The sequence below is a fragment of the Tauraco erythrolophus genome, chromosome 2 (genome assembly GCF_009769465.1).
Source record: "Tauraco erythrolophus isolate bTauEry1 chromosome 2, bTauEry1.pri, whole genome shotgun sequence".
NCBI lineage: Eukaryota > Metazoa > Chordata > Aves > Musophagiformes > Musophagidae > Tauraco > Tauraco erythrolophus.
In genome coordinates, this window is record NC_141466.1 from 109290654 (window position 1) to 109306619 (window position 15966).

Below are 15966 nucleotides of genomic sequence, written 5' to 3' on the forward strand. Positions count from 1 at the left end.
TTTCCAGACTGAAAAGGGCATTACACCTCATTTGGGTTATTTATCCAAAAATGTTTGGCTTACTTAAAAGATTTCCTTTCTCCTCTACCCTCTGCTCCAAGGATCAGCAATAAAGCTCAAAGTCCTTTGCTGAAAACTGGTGTAACTCAGATGACCTTATGCTCCTCTCCTCAGAATACTGAACTCCTGGAGACAAAGATGCTGACGCTTGAAAAGTCTTAGGAAGGTAGCAAAAGTGAAACAACAAAAAAAGCAAAATGCCTACAGCATCTGGTACTGTATTTTCTGACTGATTTCCAGCCAAGTACTAAACAAGCCTAATACTGACTGGCATCCGAAACCAGGCAAGAAATGGTGTACTTGCACATACGTGTAGTGGTACAGACTCAAGTGCGTGTGTGTATATATATATATATATACACACGCACAGACATGCACGTCTGTGAATTTATAATATATAGGAACTACATACGTCATATACAACATACATTTCATAAATATCTATTTTTAAATTTGCACATGCTGTCTAGTAAAAAGGTTTGTTTGTAAAAGGTAATGATTCTTCTTGGCCCCCCTCAGTTTTATTTTTGTTCTTGCTTAGAAAGATTAAAAAGCTTCAAGATACACTTTTCAAACCACTTCTTACATGTTTTGCACCATTAGTAGTAAGGCTGAATGATTGACTTTTGTACTTAAGTTTGGCCTCTCTTCTAAGCTTCAGAACAAGTTGCACTCTTGGAGGGCATAAGGAATACTTTCACATTCACTAGATAGTTTAAAACATCTATTATATCAGTACCTTACTCCACTCTTCATCTCAATGTTCTGTAATCCTACTGACAATAGCCCCCAAAACACAAACATGTAAAATTTCAATAGTCTAGCTCAAGAAAAAACAACAGAGGAATCAATTGTGTCACATTCTTCAATGTCTGAAATCTGATAAAAATGACAGATGACCTTTTGGCAATTTTCAATCGAAAGGTTAGATTTAGGATTTTTTATATATTCAGCAGTCCATAATAAAGGAGTATAACAAATTAAAAGATTCTATCTCATTGGGACATAGAAGTGAATTGTGTCAGGATGTTACCTGTCCAAAGCATCTGTATTATGTAGATAATACCCACTCATACCTAGGAAGCTGGAGACAGTTGACAGAGTCTGGTTTTTCCAGAGATCCATTGTTATCCATTCCAAAAATACTGCAATTTTTAGCAAAATACTGCCAGTCTTCCCAGTTCAGATCATCTCTTTTTTTCCTTTCAATTCTTATTGCTTCAGGGTGTGGGCTAAAAAACTGCAGTATAATATAGAATACCTACAAGAACATAACAAATTTATTAACTGATATTAATGGCTAAGTTGTAAAACAATGAGACTATAAACTTTTTTCCAATGTGAAAATGTAGTCTGCTTTACCACACACAGATAGAAAAAGAACCAATATTTCAGTCAACATATTCCCAATCAAAAACAGATAACTTTTCTTAAAAAAGCTCTTTGATCTCTCAGACATTATTACACCAACCAAACTGTCACATCAGAATTCCACTTTTGCTTGAAGACCATTTGAAAATGCACTACAGAGTCAAGTCCATGTTTTGTTACAGTAATATTATTTTGGCAAAAATTAAAGGCATAGCTTTGTGTTGCCAAATATTTGATTAATTGTTTGCCTGATAACAGGTAAATTTTTAAGAATTATTTTTTTTTTAAGAATCTACCTATTTTTAGCTTAGAATCTCATCAAATACCCTGTGATGCATTAAAGAACACTTCACCCAGCATACTGTTTCTGCAGAAATGTATATGCGTCAAATAAGTCAAGTCTTAGAACTTCATGGACGTTTGAACTCATGTTGAACTAAAGGACTAATTCTTACTCATGTAGCCGAAACCTGTCATCATATTCTTTCCCTTCTCCCCGTTAATGACAAAAAGAAAAAAGATAAGCTAGCAAGAATACGCATAAATTTGGTAGAGGCCCTATTGTGAATGCAGCCCCACTACTGATACGTCCCCTCCTTCCAAGACATCCTGACACTCTTCAACAGCGTAGTGAAGTGTTAGGTGCAATACGGCCTCTTTAGGAACCTTGCCTGCTTATGGTAGTCTTTCATATTCCTCAGAAGGCTAAACTAGCATCTCCAGAACATGCACAAAACAGAAATCCTCTCTGAAACATCAGCATGCCACAGACATATTAAATTACATTTGACTGCAGTCAGCTTTCTACCAGAAGGTGAAAACCAAGCACCTCAAGTTTTAATAGAAATTAAAATTGAAGCTGAAATTTATAGAAGTCGAGTTAAAAGGGAGGAACCAATTTCTATATATCAGTGTCTTCACATACGATATCTACTCAGGTATATCGATTCTAGATTAGCGCTTATTACAACTGCCAAGGCATATCAAAAGAGAATGGCATGAACCATAATGCATTCTGTTGCCTTTTGCATTGTTTCATGCTGATTAAAGGAAGTTTTCTTCCTGATCCCCTAAGGATAACATCTTAAAGCATAAATATTTGAATTTTCTCAAAATTGTAATGAAATGTCTACAAAAATCTTTTCCTAGTTTTGATTTAATAAATAGAAAATGTAATCTTCTCATTACCTGATACTGTCCATTTTGTAAATCTATTGTGATAGAAACACCATGATCCAGACCTGCAGTACTAGCAAATACAGATGAAATCCAGGTGGTCCCAATGTCATCATCATTGATGTAATACAGAGGATGAGCTTCTGCATCCAGCCTCAGCACTCTGTCATTAGTGGTATCATCTGCACCATTAGGGATGCAGTACCTCTGTATCAACGGGTGTACCCGGGGATGACTTCCAGGACAGCGGCACTCAGACTGGGTATGCAGATGAGGAAATTTTCCGGAGAATACTTCCAAAATGTCTCTGTCACAGCATATAAAGAAGTAATTACATACATGATAAAAAAGGAAAAGTGCCACTTTGTGCCTCTAGGCTCATAGATTAAACAAAATTCATCTTAGATTATAGTAGAAGCCCTAAAAGCCTGGTTTCATCTCACATAAATGGGGCAATCAGCTAGGAAACAGGCCACCCAGAGTCCCTATGTAATCAATGGTAAGCAGCAGGTACCTTCAGAAGGTGTCTGTGAAGCAGCACTCTGGAGTTGCTTTTGTTGCTCCACAGACACATATGGAGCTCCACAGACAAGTATGGAGCAGAAGGAAATGAGCTCCTTGTTGGGGTGTCTAAAGCTAGGCAGGATGAATCCAGTCCTAGATGCAAGGAGGACTACTCCCAATGTTTTATTACAGCATCATGTCTGAATCCAATCAGTGATCTGGACACTGTTCTTAAGCATTGGCATATTGTCTGTAATCACAGATGAGTTGAATGTCTGCACTCAAATCCTCCAAAAGGACCAGAACAAGCAATATCACATCGCACCTTAGAAAACCTGGATAAAAACATTTTCACCTTTAACTAAGTTTAATACAAACGTCCACTCTTTTAGCTGCTCCAGTCTGTGATCACTCTAGCCATTTTTTACAGTCCATGTCAAAACCACTGAGTGACTATAGTTCCCTCTGACATCAGCAACTGAAACAGATACATAGGTAGGCAAGTAGGCAGGCAAGCAGACAGATATATGAATGACATGGGCAGATTATCTAAACCTTTATCTGCTCATCTCTGGTGTAAAAGGAGTTTGTGAGCCTATAAGATACTGAATTTTTAAATTAAAAAACCTCTTTTCCCATTCTGCTAGTTTAAGTAAGAACATAATTTTTGAATACTTATTAAGCAAATAAATGCTTGCTAGCTGCCACTACAAACTCCACTGAATCCAAAGTTACAGGACGTTTCAGATAGTCATACTCTTAAATTGATATGCAGGCAAGACTCTCCTTCACAGTTTATTCTAGATAAACATATCTGACCAAGTTATTTGCAGATATAAAACTACATCTACAAAGACATCATTAGGTCATAACACTTTGTAAAATATCTTATCTTTTAATTTTTCATCTTCATTAATTTCACTGACTTAAATTGTAGTTCAAAGGATTTGACAAGCACTGCTCTGAAAGAATGCAACCAACATGATTTTCATATGACTTGGAATTCAGATTCATATTAATACTTGAAATTCACAGGAGCTCAGTTCAGGGCTGTGTCCTGCAGACAGCTGAGCTCCTAGGAAACTGCTCTACATCTTATTGAAAGACTATCATTAAGCAGCCTTAAGGTCTGCAGTCACGAGTGTCATTGCGTGTAGCCTACCCAGAAGCACCACGCAGACAAATAGGACCTGACTACTTCTGGCCAGCTTGAATTGACTAGATTAATCCAGCATGAGCTGGATGACAAAGGTAACGTTTCTTTGTAATGCGCTAGGAAGGGAGGCTGGAGGGCAACAGAAATTGCAGTGGCAACCGTAATTTGGCCTCAGGGATGGAGGAAGTCAAAGCAATTGCTGAGGGCTATGTGGGCTGAGCTAGCAAAGTCACTGGCAGCTTATGGTGACAATCTGATATAGAAAGCAATGAACAGTTAAGGCAATAGCACCTCGGGGTAGGGGCGTGTGCGTGGGGTGCGGGGAGCATCGAGAATATCCAACATGGAAGTCTGATACCACGGGGAAGCTGAAACCAGAGGAAAGGAACTGCTAAGCACAGGACCACAAAGCCAGCACGCTGACCAGTTGGAGTGCCTGTCCTCTTCACTTGGATCACTAGTACTAAGGTGGTCTAAACTAGACTGGCCCGCTGTGCTCGCCTCCTCATCCCAGAGTTTACATAGAGGTCTGAGAAAGCTTGGCGAGTCTCATCTAGAAGGACTAAGCTTATCAGCATACACTATTGCGTCTGAATTTGTGTTGAATTTATTTTAACTCAAGATTTTTTAGATTAAAAGTCATCTTTGAAATGAGGTTCAGTAAACTACATCATCAAAAACAATCTCCTCAAGGAGAAACTAGAAAAGCACTACACTTTGGGAAATAAGCATATTTTTCTCTATTTCTCTATTCTTTCTTCTCACCACACTCCTATTTTACTTTTTTTTTTTCTTCAAAAATAAAAGTTCTTTACCTGTTTGTAAGTGCCACTGGGTAAAATCGAAAATCTTGCATTCTTCCAACAAATTGCTCTACACCTAAGAAAATATACTATAAATAAATAATTTATTAAGCAGAAGGCAGCTTTGCACTGCATGAGAGCACCTTTAATTCAGCACTCAGAGATTGCACAATTACCCCTCCTGAATGAAACCATCTTGGATCTGGACAAAACTATAGAGGACAGTGACTTAATTTTTTTGATAAAAAAGAATGATTTATAATAACTTTATAAGAACATTTTGTACCTATCTCTTTTCTGATTAGAAAGGTGGCACAAGGATCGGCTCATTAGACAGAAGTAATGAGCCAGTCCATGTGCCACCTCTAATTAGAGAAGAGATACAGTAGGTACAACTGTACCTATCAATTTATACAATAAAGATAAAAAGCATTTTAAAATACTCGTTTTCTTTTATATATTTATTAGTTATCCAGTATTTAGAATCAAAATCACAAGAAAACACATTTCCAAATACAAGCTTTAAGAAATGGGGCACAGAATTACTTTCTTGCTCGAGTGCACAATGAAGTTGTTTAAGTGACATATAGTTATATTTAGGAGTTAGTTTCAAATTCTGCATGTTCCTGAAGAGCAACAGTCAGAGTTCTTACATCCGCAGAGCCAAGAATTTGTGGAGAGCAACAAAACATCCCCAAGCTGTTCTGCAGTGATCATGTCACGCTGTAGTACGTATAAAATTCTACATGTAGATGAAGAGTAACACTATCAGACATTACTAGAGGCTGATGGGTTCTCATTCTGCTAGTGGTTTATATGAGTATGGATAGAACTGAAGAACTGGAACAGCCAGAAATCTTCAGCTCTATTCCTGACTCTGGAGAGGAGTGTAGTCTAGTGGCCATGCACAATCCCATTCTGAAATAGTTTCATATATTTAGTCAGAAGAACTATGACAATAAATTAATGGAATGCATAACTTTACAGACCTATATTTTGGAGAACCAGGAAAACCTACCTACATGCAGTAACACATAGAATAAATTATGACCCTACAGGATCACCTACCAAGCTTCTATCTTTCAGTCAATCTTTTGAGAAAGCTAACTGTACAATGGGAATTTTCTCCTGCAGGAAGATATTACTTCTCAGCATATAGACAGCTCTAAATTACTCACATTTTTCAATCACATTGTGCACATCTTATTTTCAATTTTCTAGTGCATTCCACCAAAATACTGCAAGATTTACCTGTGAAACTTTGTCCAATTTGCAATGTACCATCAGCATCAGTATCTGCAATTGTTCCCACAAGAATCCTTGAATCAAAAGGTGTGTTGTCATCTTCCCAGCCATTCAAGAAGAAACTAATTCTGGTGTGATGCACCTATAGAATCAATGCAAATGGGCAAACACATGCTTCATTATGCAATTACTGATTTCTCTATATGTTGCGTCCATCACTCATTAACTGCTAACATTACTTCAGCCTACTTGCTATGTGTCTTTATTTTCGGTGCCTATTGAAAGCAGATAGCACCTTCCTGTGCACCCATTAGCAATCCAGCTAATAAGATCATCACTGAGATGCACAGAGTACAATATTTCTATAGTGGTTGAATCAAAGAAGAATCTACGGTACAGTGATCTGGTGGGGAAGGGGAAGAGAAGAAAAGGAGAAGGGTCTGTTTCACAAGGTATGAGGCTGGTTACAGCGACTTCACCACTTCAGGCCATGGGCACATGTTACAGCTGTCAGAGCTCTTCTCATACACATCAGCTCATACAGGCCTCAAGGGGCCATCTACCATACTCAGGATAACCCAACACAGCACGTTTCAGCCAGGCCTCCAACACCCCTCTAAAATGCCTCCCTAACCACAGCATGTTTCTTCCTACAAGGGCTGAAGGGAACAGTGTAGGAACTGGCTACATCTGCTTTACACCCAGTGGGTAGTTCCCTTGCATCAAGGGAACCTTTGGCTAGGAACATGCACTCAGCCAGCACCCCAGGGTACTGTTTTCTGCAAGCATTCCCTTCCCTGCCAACTCATTTTAAATTTGAGCTAACGTTCATAGAAATACTTCATGGCATTCTCTCAGCTCCACAGTCACAAGATGCTGAGCTTTTACGAAGTACTTTTTTGCATTAAAAATCCTCATGTTTAAGTTACATAAAATTAGAAAAACCTTAATAATATGGGAATGCCTTCCATCTTACATTTTATGAAATTCAATATTCACTTAAAAACTACAGGCACATACAAAATGAAAACCAGAGGCACCGTGGCTATAGTCAGCATCCCATTAATGAGGTTAATTATAGAAACTAAGTTCAACTTATTCAAAACTTTCGAATTCTGTTGAATTGTTTACTGAACAAACTTAATCTTATTTATTTCAGAAAGGGATTTATTTGCAAAACTGAAATTACTTGATTTCTAGTAGTATTTCACTTGCATAAGGCTTGGTAGCCTTCAGATTTTGAAACATCGTTTCGTTGTTGCCAATTTACAGAGCATTATTTCCATTTTGCAGATGTGGATGTCTGGTGAATCATGCCTAGAGAGGCTGAATAAAACTAGAGTGCTTTAGCCTGTCTTGATACCCATGCTAATCTAAACAAAATAAACCTGAAAGAATTGCTTCCATAAGAACAATACATATGTGAGGACAAACAGAAGGTTTACAGGCTAGAATAATTTGTTGCAAAGAGGAAAGCCAGAACCTGAAAAAATATCAGTTTGAAAACCACAATATAAGCACTCACAATGCTATTCCACCAATAAAGTCTTTTAAATTTCAGACCAAGATAAACGGACACAATTATCTATAAATCTGAGCTCACATGATCAGCATCAGTGCCTCAGGCAACACGAGTCTATCAGTATTTTAAGAAAAAAAGTACGAAATGAGATGGAGGCTTTTGTGTGGATTTTTTTTTTTTTATTTAGGCTTCACACAAAATTGTACAGATGAATTTTTCTCCTTAAACTGCACTTTCAAACATACACATGCATGCTGAGCTTTATTGCCATTTCCAGATTCAGTCAATATTTCCCAAATTCAGACAGGAATATTTATTGCCCTTCCACTGATGGAAATTTGAAGGCTATTATCATAATTACTAAGCCTTGAGATTTGTTCAAAAAGTTATTGCATATGAGTTTCAGCACTCAAAATACATCTCTCCATTTTAAATTATCTTTTGTGTTGACACATCAATGACCTAAATACAACAGTTTTTTATTTAATTTTAATTCAAAGCCCTCTAAACATCTGATGCCCTGTTTGCAAGAGCCTAAGTATATGTGTATATGGTGGTTACATTGCATTTTTTTTCTGCATCACATTTTTTACAGCCTGTTACTGTCATTTGGTGTTTGACTGTTATCATCATAAAAGATACAGGCTTTTCTACTTTGTTATTTGTAGCATTATCTCATGTTTTACAACATCTTTGCACAACATGCCCGCACATGAAATATAACTAGTGAAAAGTTCTCAGTGGTATTAATGCATAAAAAAGAATGTGGTTCCATCTCTACTGTCTTTACCCAGCCAAAAGCTGATGAACAGCCAATTTTCCTTTATCACATTAGCACAGCCATGAGGGAAACACATTTGTTCTAGTCAGCTACACTAAAGATACTATTACCAATCTAACATATACATGTTTTATATCAGCAGTATTCTCAGAGTATGAGGGAGCCAACAATATATTAACACTAGCATGACAGTTTATTTAAGAAAAGAAAATTGTCTCTGTAGAGGGACAGAAGTTAGAAATGTATGGCTAAAGCTCAGTGTCACTGGTCTAATAAAGGTAATAATTCTTAAGCTTTCTTTATAGCAGGTAACACTCCTGTGGCAGCTCTGTCATATCATTCAAATAAAAATGTTGTCTTTTACAAGTTTAAGAGTACCTTTATTTTTAGTCAGATATGAAGCATGTTTCCACTTCCCTGTTTTCACTGGAAGACATTCGTAAGCAGAATTCAGAAACGGGCATGCTCACCCCCACAGCTCCTTGCAAACTCACCATCTCAGCTGCAGCTTCTATAGGACCCGATTCTGCCTCCCCCAGTGGTAAGCAGAGTGCTCGCCTTCACACACCCCTCCTAAAAATCAGTGGGGCTATTTATGACCCAAGAGCAACAGAACCGGGCCCTAAATGACCAGGTATTTTCACTTGTTGAAAACAGGTGACTAACGACAATTTTAAATCTCCCTCTCCCCCTCCCCCTCCCAAATCTCTTTGTATTAAACAGGATTTAGAACAGTTGGGTTTAATATAGCACATCCCCAAGGTAGCCCTAAGCACTTTACAATGCTGAATTGGATATCAGTAGAGCAGTGACTGTGCGAGGCAAAGGCAGCAGCAGTCATTATGCGTTTGGCAGTAGCTCAAGGTAACGATCCCCCTGCTGGTTATTAAAGGGGGTATGAATATCCGACACGGGAGGGAAACGTAGGAGGGAAACCATGTGTGGTATAAAAAAAAAAAAAAATCCCGGCGGCTCTTCACTGTGGGAGGAGAGGAATGTCTCAAAGTTTGGTGTCGGTTTAGGCTAAGCTAAAGCAGAAGGAAGGTTGGCACCAAACTGGCTCTTTGATGTGGTTATTTAAGGTCTCCTGACCGTTAGCATTAAATTGCATACAATACCACAGAAATAAAAGGGGAATTTCACTCCTGACTAGGACAACAGGATTATTCCCCTGTTGTCTTTATTAATAACGTTCTATAGGAATTTGACCCAAGAGAGTGACAGGAGATGGGCGGGAAAAGATGGCCTCGCGGTTGTGCAGAGCACAGGACCAGAAGCCTGGGACATCAGCGCTCTAATCCCAGCTCTGAAGCCATCTCTCCCTCCTGTGCTTCCCCATCTGTCAAATACTCAGCAAATCACCTCAGAGGGAGGTGGCAAGGATTAGTCAGTAAGATAAATTCACTCTGCAACTGCATTAGCCTCTGCCAATGCAGAACCCAATACCAATTCCAAGCAATGGAAAATCCATTTGATGGTGAACTGAGATGGTGAAAGATATCTACAATCTTTCCTCTGATAGCATTCTTGTTATGATCCAGAAGAGTTTCAAAGATGAGAGGTGCTGGGCCAACGAGCTGATAGGCAAGTTCCTTCAGTGCATCCCAAATGAGGCTCTTGTGGTCCTCCATCACAAACAAATTGCCCATCAGAGACAGCAACACCAAATCCAACCACTTCCTACCTAGGAAAAATTCCCTACCTTATAGGTCATTATAGTGAAGAATGAATAAGGACACACTGAAGGACAAGCTACCATTTATAAAATGAGATTTATAAAATGAGAAAAGGCATTACAACTGTTTATTTTCTCACCTAAAGATCTGTGCTACTCAGATCATACCCATGAAAACGTAACAATGAAATTTAACACGGATTTTGCCACTTGGTTTGGATCAGGCAGAGCTATCATGCAAACAAAAGCCAATATTTTCATGTATTAACCGCTAACAAACTTCTACTACAGCAACCTATGTGGCAAAAAAGAAGCATCACAACCAAATGCTGCACTTCAAAGCAGCTGTACTGGCTAAGACTGGGGGACTAACTATGGCAAAAAAGCAGAAGCAGAGGAACATATAGCAGCATGGTAAACACACATGACACCACTCCTGAATACTCTTTGAACCTCAAACTACCAGAAGCTCAGAGATTCCAGCCACCAGCCATGGTTTCTATACATTTAGTAGCTTTCTCTGCATTTCTTTTGCATAATTTTGTATAGCTGCTCCTTGAATGCAAAAACTTGTACTTCCTCCAAAGGCACCCACCATAAGATTGATTCAAGAATACCACGGTTTTTTCTTTCTTCTTTTTTTAAGCAATAAACTGTAGTTTTAACTACAAGTATAATGTATAAGAGTATAATAAATATATAAATAATTAAATAGTATAACGAGGATATATAAACAGTACCGCAGGTATAAGAAATATTTTAGTATTCCAATAAAAATTATCAATATGCTTTTCAAAAAAAGCCTAATATTCCTCTTCATTAACACAGAGGTAGAACACATTTTGGGCATCAAGCAAAAGACCCAGTTATATCGATTCTCCTTTTTTGAGCTACAATGGAACCTTCCAAGCCAAAGCCAATTTGAGGGAATTCTGAGACGCCAATCTACAAAGTTTTGGCCTCAAGGTAATAACACGCACATATATTACATAGCAACATACATGTGTGATATCTGGCACATCTGAGCAACATACACTCTTTCTTCACACACATTAATAATCTTGTCATTAAAACATCCTGTTACATATATGTAAAGGCAACTGAGACAATTTTAGTCTCTTCCACATGGAACTGAATTGCATCATTTCAGACAAAATAAATGAAGTTAAGTGAATTCTTATTCAGTGGACACTACGATCTTTTTGCATCAGTAAGATTTTTCCATTAGAAATAAGTTCTAATATTAATACTACCCATATACCTTGTGCAAAATTATTTCCAATAAATAAGATACGAAGGAGAGATATGGAAAAGAGTAATTTATGTTCCATTAAAAATAATAAAGAATACCTAAATATATCACAGCCGAGATCAAGATCACTAACCAGAGATAAAAATTCCACTGCACTAAATGACATACAACCAGATGATGTGGTAGTCTCTTCCCCAAATGTGTAAGAATTTATAATTATTATATGTTTCAAAGACATATCTGTTTTTTAGTAAGTACGATTTTCCCTTTAGGTTATTTTTCCTATTCTAATATTTCATGGCATGGGAAAGATTTATTAAAATATTACAGATAAATTAAAGGGAGTTATTTCAAGATAACATTAATCTCTTCTACTGGTTAAACATACATTCTTTTTACTCTTATTCATCATAGCTTCTAGTAACCATAAAATACAATCTAATCTTCAAGTTTCTTCTCATCATCTATTGTTCTAATAACTAGATCACAGTGTCTGGCAGGACAGATGAAGAAACCAGATGGATTTCTTCCCAGATTTGTAGGCCATAAATGAGGAGTTCCACAATAGAGAGAACTCTGGCACCAAAAAGGAAAGAAAAAAAAATGTTTTCCAGTCATTCAAGCCAAATGATACCAACCCTGGCCTATTTAGTTATCCAGCCAACTTACTGATGGCAAACACTTCAACTGTAACTTCAGCTCTTAAGGCTATTTATACCATCAAAGAAAGTCTCAGATGGCAGGAGCAGGAATGACCGACATATAAAACAAGGACAAGGACCAAAAATTCATCTTCAGATAAACACTAGGAAATAGAATACATTCCAATACACATAATGGACAGCACTGTTTTTGAACAAGATGAAAAAGAAGCACTTCATAGATCTGTGATATGTACCAGGCAGTGAACAATATTCTTCCGAATATCGGGTTATCTGCAAAGTAAAATTTAAAAAAAAAACAAGCAAACTAATTTTTAAGTTACATATCCAAATTTAGCTAGCTGTAAATGTAAGCTAAATTTAAAATAAATACAACTAAAATATAAAACTTGTTTCTCAAATATGAGAAAACAAGCATATTTTCCTCCAAATAACTGAAGAGAAACTGTAAGAATACTCAAACAAGTCTGTAATAGTTCATCCTTTAAATAAGCTCTATTTGCACAGCAAGAAGTCTCTCAGAATAGAAATAATTTTATTATTATAAAGAAGGTGATACACAACATGAATGGTTTTAAAGTGCTTTAGGAAGAGCAATTAGGTAGCTATACGATTTACCTGTAAGGCATAAAAAGAGATGTTCCACTTATTTTCCAGATCAGCAAACTGGCAGAAATGACCCCTCCCCTTAGTTGCTATAAAAGCTAAAGCAACTCCAGAATCAATAAAGTTACACAGGCTTTCCAGAGATGTAAATGAAAGCAGAAGTTAGCATAAATGATTTGCTTAATCATTCAGAAATAACGAGGAATCCGAGATTATGAGAAATAAGAAGTTGCGACTCATCCAGTTCAAAAATTACTACACAACGTACCGTTACAATTGCTTACTGTCACTTAATTTGGTATGCTGCTTATAGAAGTTGCTACCTAAACATAGCTTACTCTCAGTTATAATAACCAAGATTCAGAAAAAAAACCTTTTTTGTTTCTAAACGTATTGCAGATTTGTTGCATCAGGAACTTTTCCAATGAGCTCACTCTATAGAAACAGACAGTGTATTAACACATTTTCTCCCAAGGTGAGAAAACAGATTAAGGTTATGACCAAAATGACAGGCCTGTGGCTTCCTTGAATACTTTAATAGAGTCAACAAATCAACAGTGGTCACTGATGACAACAGATGAGGGAACACAATAGATGGAAGGAGGGGAATTAGTGATGCTGCTATAATAGTCTAATCAGAAACTTGAGCATAAAAATCTTTTTCACCTTCAACCTGTCTAAATATGCTCTTTTTGCCTGCTCATAAAAAGATATACGGCATATTCTACCACTGAGGGACATGTAGGTTCACATCTCTACTCTGTGAAAGCAAGTGTAGAACAGAAGCGTAACAGTTAATAAAAGATACAGTTAAGGCTTTTTGCATATCAATGAGACGAGACACACAAAGGTATGTATTTCGATATTTTCTTGCATAATTGCAAATCCTGCTGAAGCTGCAGTTACAAAAGCTTCCACACAGCTTTAATGCTTTCTAAGTGAATTTCTGTAAAGGAGAAAGGTCAGTGATACGGACTTAAGAACACAAAGTAGACAAATGGAATTTGGGGGTTAAAAATAGGATGAAACCATTAGCAGGAATTTAAGTTTACTTTCAGCTGTGATTTAAGCAGAGTTAGTAACCAAAAACCACAATGCTGCATTTTACAATATTTTTAAGAATCTGGACATTCATATGCCCCCAATTTCTGTTGCATAGAACTATTTTTTTCACAAACATTAATACACACAGGGAACAAAATAAACAGTTTATCCCAAAATGTGTCTATTCTTCTCAAGCTTACAGGTAATCTCTAAGTCAGCCACCTTATGACTGCTTTAGAAAATAAAGAGGTCCAGTAGTTTCCACGGCTTAATCTCCACACGTGTCAGGATTCAATGCCACACTAAACCATCTCCTACTCCACACATTACTCACCAGCACTGGTGCACAGCCTGCTCATACAGCCTTATATTGCTTATCTCTCCTTACAAAATACCACATGCAGCCTACCTCAAATTTAAAACCTTAGCTGAAAGGAAAATTCAAGAATAAGCTCTATCATACATTTTGTAGTGTAAGTACATTTTGGCAGTGATGACATCATTGCTAGGGATGTTTGGGCAGATGTCTTACATGAAAATTCCCTGTGCTCTTTTTTTTATTATTATTTTTTCCCCCTCTCAGAGACAAAGCTTACAACCCTAAGATAAAAAGAGTTCACTTTCAGTCTTTTACTCTTTGCATTTTAATTTTTTTATTTGGAATGAAAATTGAGACAACACAGAGGAAACTTGGCAGATCTAACGCTTGGCAAGAGATAATGAATTTATGTAGCAAACATATGAGAACAAGAATATGTCAGGAGGAATTTGTCTGGGATCTTGTTCTCAAACAGACCAAAAAAGATGCTAACAACCATGTTAATAGGGACAGGGGAATGGAGGGGAGGGAGCCATGTGGAAATTGAAGAATAACATGCAAGAAGACAAGCCAGCTCAGATAGTTTATCTGCAGAACACTCAACAGATGAGTGGCACTTTTTACACCAGTAAAAACTTCCTAATGAGTTTGCCAGTGAGTTTGGTGCTGCTTCAGCTAGAACCCTGTCTCAATTCCAAGTGCATTTCTCTTTCTTACCAAGTACAGGAGAAAAGGAGTACTACCTTACAGCTATTGCAGTTACTTAAAATCTTCATGCTGTTTTTAGATTGTTTGCCCATTATTTATAGCAAATGCAAAAGATATGCACATAATAAAATTTATTTCACCTATTGTTAAATGATTATATTCACATTTCTAAATTCCTATATTTCTATATTCAAATCCTATACTACCCTCACTGTGATGCTTCTCACACGTCTTTGGTTCTCAGACCAAAGAACATTTTACAGAAACAAAACAAAGAGGGCTTCGGGCCATTCATTGCAACCACTGACTTAAGTAATAGCATGATTAGGGGTTCTATGATGATGATATAAAAAAAAATAAATTGCTTATATTAGCATTCATAGTTAGGGGAAATTCCTTTACTTCCAACCATGCTGCCATTTTTAGAAGGAAGCCATGCCAACATAATCTTAGGCTGAGCATCATTATCTAACCGTAGCCAAAAATATAAAGTCAACTCTGCCCTCCCACCAGAGTGTGCTGGTCCAGGTAAAATATGCAACTACAAATGTTTTAGTTTATTATTTTATTTTTAGTTCATTCATATTGAAATTCAAGGACACTGCATTCCTTTCTTCACTAAGAGAAGGAAGTAAAAACTCCAAAATCTCCCTTTTAGTACCTCCTTAAGCTCTATAGGAAAATCACCTTCGGCCTTTAAAAACAGGAACTGAAGTGGTGAATGAGTGAAAACAGTATAGGCACAAGCTATTTGGCATTAAATCATGGAATTTTCTTCAAAATCAGGATGCTGCTTTAAGCTGAGTAGGAGCCTGCACAGGGAAAGGGTTTGAAATAATTTGAAAATTTAATTCTTCAGTATGCTCCAAATGAAGTTTCAATATACGTAAGTTCACCAGCAGCAGGATAAACTAACCAAATCAGTGAATTAAACTGTATTTTGACCCAGATTATTTTAGGGTCATTACAAGGAAAGACCTGGAAAGATGCCTTTCTTTACAAGATTTATAGGAGATGTATGCACACACATTAGTATTTGATGACACCATGCACAATCGTGTTGCAGAATTCAGAGGATCTTA

General features: G+C 37.1%; 1 protein-coding gene across 1 annotated transcript in view; it reads right to left on the bottom strand.

The window, feature by feature from the left end:
• The window catches only part of USH2A (usherin), a 397560-nt gene that overhangs the window by 356227 nt on the left and 25367 nt on the right, over nucleotides 1–15966 (bottom strand). Inside the window, exons 3-6 of the mRNA XM_086629442.1 lie at nucleotides 6322–6457; nucleotides 5083–5146; nucleotides 2620–2914; nucleotides 1137–1321 (exon numbers count right to left, since the gene is read on the bottom strand). Of these exons, the coding sequence (XP_086485568.1) occupies nucleotides 1137–1321; nucleotides 2620–2914; nucleotides 5083–5146; nucleotides 6322–6457 (680 nt within the window). The remainder of the gene's footprint in view (nucleotides 1–1136; nucleotides 1322–2619; nucleotides 2915–5082; nucleotides 5147–6321; nucleotides 6458–15966) is intronic.